Genomic DNA, 7,490 nt, shown 5'->3' with positions numbered 1-7,490 from the left:
ACAGGGAATGATTGTCCAGCAGCAGAGGTGACAGGGAGGGGACAGGGCAAAGCCACAACAAGCACTGAGAAACGTTGGGAGAGGAGGAGGGCACGGCATGCCACGGATCCATGCTAAGAGAAGCCCATGCTGCCTGCCCGGCCCAGGGAATGGCCTCAACCAGCAGTCCCCAAGACACGAGGAGATAATTTGGCCAGTGTGCACGTCTAGAAAAAGGAAGGGTTTATGGCACAGAGAGACTCGTACTGGAGAGACTGCAAAGCACAGAGAGCAGAGTGTGTCTGGTGGGGAACGGGCTGGGAAATCAGCACAGGGAGCACACAGACACASAGCTCTGGGGGGGCTTTGCTTCCAGCATCCCTGCTCTGAGCTGGGCTTAAAGCAAGCCCTGCCAGGTGTTTGGAGTGGTGCTGAGACTGAAAATACCAAGCCAGGGTGCACCTGGCTGTGCCATGGATTGATCTGTGTGTCAGGGGCAGAGATGCCATGGGCAGAGCCCCCCTGAGAGCACTGAGCTGCCCAGAGCTACCCAGAGCTGCCCCCCTGAGCCAGGCAYTGCTGCTTCAAACTCTGATTTTAGGACTGGTTTTCTGCACAATGTGGAATCAGAAAGTTCCAGTTCTGAAGAAGGAAAGTTCATTCCTGTGCTGGCTGCCACAGCTGCTGCAGCACACCTGAGCAAATCCAAAAGGGCTCCAGGACCAGACCTGAAGTGTCTCCAGCGCTCTCTGGGACAGAATTTTCTGCCTTCTTGCATAAAGGTGAGAGTAAGTTCATGTGTGGCTCCCTGGACTGTGCTGAGGAGTCAAGGAGGGTGAAAATTCCATCCTCAGGCACAGCCAGGTGAGCTGCAGAACTGCCTGACACGGACACAGGTGAGCATTTGGGATCAGCATTCCTCGAGGGGACACCCCAACACATGAAATATCAGCTCAGAGGCAGCTCTGTGCCTCCAGCACTCCAAATCCAGCAAAACCTTGTGCTTTGAAACCTTCCCTGTGCCAACTCAGCCTCATTTAATGCCCTCAAGTCGTTTCCTGTCCCTCAGGTTTGTGTTTTTCAGAGCAGAAGCAGCCGAGCAGGGTCAGGTGTCACCAGCAGGCAGGGACAGCAGTCAGAGCTGACTGGGAAAGTGTCACAGCACCACAGCAGCTCAGGGACATCAAAGCCACRTCCCTTTCTTCCCCCAAAGGTCTTGAGGGAGCCAGGAAGGATTTAGGATCGGTTTGTATGAGTTCACAGCAAAGTTTKCTGACTGAAGGGTGCCTGAAGTGCAGAGCACCCAAAAAGCAGCGTTATCCTGTTAATCCACAGCTTTCTCCTCTCCTTCCCACTGCAAGGGCTTTTAATGTTCCTTTCTAGCTTTTATTTTCTCTCTGGAACGTGCAGTCCCAGCAGCACTCATATCTTGGGCATCTCACCCCCTGGAATAAACTGGTTTTTGGTCCTTCACAGACTTYACAGGCAGGTGCTGCATTGGAAAACCTCTGGAATCTGCTCCAGGAATGCCTGGTTGCACAGCAGTTTATCCAGGACTCAAATCCACCCGTCCCAGATGCCAGAGCTGCCCCAAATAAGCACTAGAAGGTGTGGATTTATCAGAGGTGAGGTTGTACCGAGCCAAGATCAGTGAGAATGTCACAAACTGGTGGATCAGAGCCTTCTGCTCCCTCTTCTCCCTCCTCCCTAAAGGAAGCATCTTCGTCCTTGGCAGGATAATTAGGCTACAAGCTGCTGGCTTTTTATTAAAAAAAAATAAAATAAAAAAAAAAAAATCCCCATTTTTTAATTGTTCAGACCCTGCAAATCAAACCCCAGCAGATGAGCAGGTGGAGGGGAAATGCAGCTGCTGTGGAAAGAATCCCTTGGGATTTCTGGCACAGGCACAAGCAAAACCCTGACGTGGCTGTGAGTGCTGAGGGAAGCACCACCCTCTGTGACATTTTTCAGATTTCTCAGCCTCTCATTCCTAGAAATGTGACTGATCCCTCCAGGAAATGTAATCCAGCACTGCTTCTGGCCCCAAAAGGAATCTACCTCCCAGCTGGGACTGCTCAGGGGCAGCTGATCCTATCCCAGCTCTCCAGAGAGGTGAAAATGCTCCGAGGTTTTGTTCAATCCTCACCATCAGTGCCTTTGAGACCTTGCTCTTCACCTTTTTATTACCACTGTGAGAGATTGGAGCCAATAAAAGATTGTGAATCCCATCCAACTCGGAGCCAGACTGGCTGCCAAGTGGGAAAATGAAATAACTAAGGGGGAAAAAAAAAATCCTTAAAGCCTCCAAGAGAAACAACACTCAGCASCAGGTTCTGCTTGGTGCCCACCACCCTTGTGCTCTCAGTGAAGGATTTAACTTTGCTGAGTGCCAGGGGAGGTGCCAAAAAGGTTAAAAATCCACTTCAAGGTGCAGGTAGGACAAATTTTAGCATATTAATCTAACAGTTTGGGCAGTTCTGTCCCTGAGGCCCAGCCTGAGGGAGCTGCTCCAGTGGGAACATCCTGAGCCTGCAGCTGGAAATCTGCACAGGGGAAGGGTCCAGGAAAGGTTCCTGCCTCCCTGACAAAGGGAATGGTGAKCAGCAGCATTTATCTGCCACCCTCTGTGATTTTTCTGTGAAGAAAACCCTCCCAAGCCATGGGGAGGAGACCCCTGGAACATTCCAGATTCTGCCAACGGCTCCTTCTCCTCTCCTGGTGAATCCCAGGGCTTCTTCTGTATCATCCTGATTCATGCTTGAAATTAAATTCTAGAGAAGTGAAAAATTCCAGCAGCAGGGGAATTTTGTGTGTTTAGCAATTGTGGGAGGGACTGTGGGGGGAAAGGGGACTTTGGGACAGCCTGGCAAGTCACAGAGGGGAGGATGAGCCACAGAATGCCCTCCCCAGGCCCTAGCACCTGAATTTCATTGTACAGCAGCCATTCCAGCAGCTTCCCTGAGGAAAAGGCAGGGAGCAGTACAGTAGTCAGCAGCATTAAATTAAATAAATAGTCATAAATACACGTTACTCCCTGGTTTTCCCCAGCTGGACTCTGCTTTCACAGTCTGAAATGTCTTTTTTTGGTRACCTGGCTTCATGCAGGCTCCTTCCAAGGTGAGTCTTGTGTGGGGTATATGTTTATGGTCATGGGGACTGCAGGCAGCTTGGGAGAAAGCAGCAGGATATTCCTGCATCCATTTCCATCCCCTAACTGGAAAGGGGGAGCTGGAGAGGGTTTTCCTTGGATTCCACTGAGGATATTCCTGGTGGAGATGATGTGAGACCAGTTATTCACCATGGAGGCAACAGAGCAGCTACAACTGCACCATTTCCAGACTGGGAAGGTGCAGCTGCCTCGCTCCTGCCAGCCAGAAGGTGGAAAAATCCATTTCCAGACTGGGAAGGTGGAAAAATCCAGGTGAGGGCTGCAGCTATCCCCTGATCTGCCTGGATCAGGCAGCCTGGAGCCCAAGCAGTCCCTGTGGGGTTTGTGCATTGCACAGCACAGCCCCCCTGCTCCTCTTCCTCACCTGGCTGCTCCCAAAGCCTGGAATTACCCCCAGGAATACCTGGAAATGCACATTGGCTGGTTTTCAGTGCAGCTCCACCACCCGGACCAATCTTCACCACCTCACACCCAGCTCTGTCCTGCCACCCCCTGATGGTCCCTTTCTCCTTTCCTCTCTTGGTCCCTGTGACCCTTCCTGACCCCTCCTGGATTTTTGGAAGCTTTGTTTCTCYCCAGATGCAGTGCTGTAAATGTGATGTCCATTTACCCCAGGYAAGGACAGGAAGCTGCTGCTTTTCACCGTTTCCCCACCGATTTTACAAGACAAGGGGCTGGGTGAACGAACAGGAGAGAGATTTGCCGAGCTGGGGAGTGGGAGGGGTTGCAAACCAACACTAATTCAGGTTTTTTATCGAGATCTGGGTCCTCCCACTGTGGTGGTTTCAGCACTGATCCCTGCAGAGCAGAGGGGGCTCAGTGGCAGGGGGCAAACACACAGAAAGCAGAGAGCACAGCCAAAGGGGACACTGTCACTGTCACAGGAACATTGTCACAGCCTGGAGGCACACAYTCCCCTTCTCACACTCCCCTGGCTCTCCCTGCAGTATCAGCAATGACAGGAGCAGCAAATTGGTGTTTTGGGAAGGGCTGGCAGCTCRGTCACACTCAGAGCCTGCCAGGGGATCTGCCCTCCACAGACCCACAGCAATTTTTGGGTGAYCACASATCCTYCTCCTCCTCCTCCAAAGTTTTGCAAGGGGTTGAGTGTGATTGCCAGAACTCAGTGCCCTGAAGGCAGCCAGGTGAGGGAGGTGACAGTGTCTCCTTTTTTGAGCTAACAGAACCAGGGAGCTCCATGCGCGGGGAGGGGACGGGGCAGGGTGCAGGGGGGCACTCACGCTGATGCTTCCCTTTGAAACAACACAAACCAAACGGACAGACGGACAGACAGGCAGGAATATTACACAGGAGCAGTGCACGGGCCCAGGGAGCAGAGCTGGGCACGGCYCTCAGCAAATCTCAGTGCTGGGAGAGCACAGCCCTCCCTCACACGCACACCCCACGCTCCCAGAGACGCTCCAGTCCAGCCAGTGTTGGAGCTCGCTCCTTCCCCCTCTTTTAGGCTTTTTTTTGTTTTTTGTTTTCCTCTTAAAATCTGTATATAATATATATATTTATATCTGTATATATATATATATATATATATATATATTTATATATATATTTATATATCCTATTTACACGTATTGCACACCGTCCTCTGGCCTCCTGCATTCCTGCCTGTCAATGGAAACGTTTCCGTTTCTCCTCCGGATCTGACCCGAAGTCCCGGGACCCGATGCCATTCTGGAGATTTATGAGTGAATCCTTCATCTGCAAGACACGAGAGATTTCCCCACTGTGGAGGAGAAAACTTTTGGGATTTCCTTTTTCCCTGTAAAAATTCCATAATTGCGGTTTTGGGAGTCAGGGCTGGAATGTACAAATGGGCATGTTCTCCAAATAAAGGGGTGAGCAGAGCACAGGGAATTCTCTCCTTTTAGGGGAGAGCAGCTCTCATTTAGGGACTGATAAGGAAGCAGCTCTCATTTCTGAGCTCTGTTTTCAGCAGCCCCGTGTGTGTTTTAGGGGGCACACACCGAAATTCCCGGCTTTGTGCTGTGGGAGTGCTCCCTTCCTCCATGAAAGCTGCATGGAAATCCAAGGTTCAGGTCAAACCAGTTTGTTTTGCAAACTGGGATGTCAGAGATTGGATACAAAATGTGCCAAAACAAGCTTTTAGCCCTTAAAGTGATGCCTGATGATTCTTGCTCTTCCCTTTTATGCTTTCTGTACCCTCTGTGCATCCGCCTGCACTCCTTAGCCCACATGTTTGTAATTCCTGTAGCTGATATTCCAGCTCAGTTTAGGAGTTCTGCTGGGCAGAGAGACCAAACATCCTCAGGAAGGGCTCAGTGTCCCCTGTGCTATCTTAAACCCGAGCTCAGCCTTGGGTGAAGCCTTCTGTCCAGAACATTCTGTGTAAACTGAGCTCTGACCTCATCCAGGGGGGATTCATTTGAATAGGGGGACATCACTGCATTTGTGAAGTTTCTTATTGGAAAATCCTAGATAGAAATGCTAATTCCTGAAATCTATAAAACTTGTATCCGTGCTGTACATGGGTGTGCATTCTGCCATCAAGTTGTGCACCTGAAATCCCAAATACCGAGGTAAAACCCTTTTTATCCCCTTAACCGTGTCTGTGTCATTATTAAAAACTGGCCTTTCAAGGCAACAAAAGGATTCTCCCCTTGAATGCAGGGAGCTCTGATATCCTGTGCCAGCCCTGGGGATGTGACACCCACCACCACCAGGAGATGGTTCTGGAGGAGCTGACACACCTGAGGGGAGCAGGAAATGCTGAAGGATGAGGAGCAGGACAGGGAGGACACRGTGACCCCACAGTCACAGCCCTGCCCGGAGCTGTGCGCTCTCACCTGGTCCAGAAGCATCACCGAGGATTTGATGATCTCGCGCCACTTCTGCAGCTCTGAGTCGTGGTATTTCTGCTGGGACTCCAGCAGCTGGGCCCATTCTGTCTGAGACTGGGGTAACCTGCCAGGAAAGCACAAGCAAGAGTCACAAAATCATTTAATTTCTACAGAGCTTTCTCTTCACTGCGAGGAATAGCTCACACTGGGTCTCTTTTCCATGCCCTTCCCTTCAGGTCCATTTAAATCCCAAAAAAGAGGCAAGGGGAGTGGAAATGTCCCATCAGGACAAATGGGAGCATTCCAGGAGCTTGGATGGCTTCAGATTCCCCAGCAATTGTGGCTGCAGCACAAAAATCCCCTGTGTAGAGCCACCCAGCACTTGAACATCACACTGTGCAAACAGGACCTAAGTTCTGCACTTAAATACTGTTGTAGTAATTTAAATAAACACCAAGAGTGCCAGAGGAAGATAAAGTCACTTGAAGTATCCATAATCACCTGAAGTATCTATCCAMGGGGAAGTAGCAGGGCTGTTCTGGGGAAGAGAGTAAATCCCTTTCCTAATCAGGAGAAATGACACAAATAAAGGAAAAAATTCCAACACAAGGGTAGCACATGGCTGTGAATGCTTGAAGTGAGGCCCAGTGGAGCAAGGAGACAACTGGGACTACAAAAAAGGAGATGAAAACACCTGAGAAAAGTGGATTCAGGGTGTTCTCAGCCTCTAAAAATAAACCAAAGACCATTCAGGCAGGATGCATTGCTGATATCTGGACTCACACCTCCAAAACACAAACCTAACAGTGTGTGGCCCAAGTTCTCCTCGGAGTACAAAGCAGTCTTTCCAAGACTCTGCTTTCCATACAGAGGGAAGTTTGGCCATCAAAGGAGGGGAAGTGACCCARAATTTCTGAACATTTATTCACAGAGCATCCCCTGATCCACCCTGAGCAGCCTTAACTCTGCTCACAGCCCTTCAGCTCCACCTGCTCCWCACAAAAAYGAGAGCCYRGAGCTCTGGTGTGCCAGAAAACCATAAAAACCCAGGAAAATCCCAGCAGGTGTGGCTGTACCTTTCCTGCAGCCTCAGGCCCTGCCACGCCGTGAGCGTCTGTGTGGTGTACTCCAACATCCAGAGTTTGTAGAACAGCATCATGTTGAGAATGACCAGCAGCACCAGACTGCAAGGAAGAGAAGAAACCCGTCAGCTTAGGAGAATTTCACAGCTGATTTCTCACCAGGACAACACCCAAGCCTTGAGAAAGGTGTCTGAGGCCGTGTCTGATTCCCTGTCCATGCTGTGAGCGGGAATTGATTCAAAGTGAGCACCCAAAACTTCATCCCATGGGGGAAATGTGTGAGGTGGGAGAGACAGAGAGACAGAGACAGGAATGGCAGATCAGAGAGAACGAGTGGATGAGCAGGAGATGCAGAGAGAGGGGAATGGGAGAGCAAAGAGGGCAAAAAAGAGAGAGACAGTACCTGAAACAGATCCTAACGGGAGCAGGGAGAGAAAAGACGGA

At 50.4% G+C, this 7,490-nt stretch overlaps 1 protein-coding gene across 1 annotated transcript in view; it reads right to left on the bottom strand.

The window, feature by feature from the left end:
* Positions 1-6: 6 nt before the first annotated feature.
* Positions 7-7,490, bottom strand: part of GRAMD1B (GRAM domain containing 1B) — a 66,994-nt gene continuing 59,510 nt past the window's right edge. The window contains exons 16-18 of the mRNA XM_057385916.1: positions 7,041-7,148; positions 5,971-6,088; positions 7-4,864 (exon numbers count right to left, since the gene is read on the bottom strand). Of these exons, the coding sequence (XP_057241899.1) occupies positions 4,775-4,864; positions 5,971-6,088; positions 7,041-7,148 (316 nt within the window). The 3' untranslated portion in view covers positions 7-4,774. The remainder of the gene's footprint in view (positions 4,865-5,970; positions 6,089-7,040; positions 7,149-7,490) is intronic.

This window comes from Malurus melanocephalus, unplaced genomic scaffold (genome assembly GCF_030028575.1).
Source record: "Malurus melanocephalus ecotype Western Australia unplaced genomic scaffold, MMel_1.1 scaffold_887, whole genome shotgun sequence".
Classification (NCBI taxonomy): domain Eukaryota; kingdom Metazoa; phylum Chordata; class Aves; order Passeriformes; family Maluridae; genus Malurus; species Malurus melanocephalus.
The sequence above is the reverse complement of the archived record's forward strand: the minus strand, read 5'-3'. Positions and strand labels throughout refer to the sequence as shown.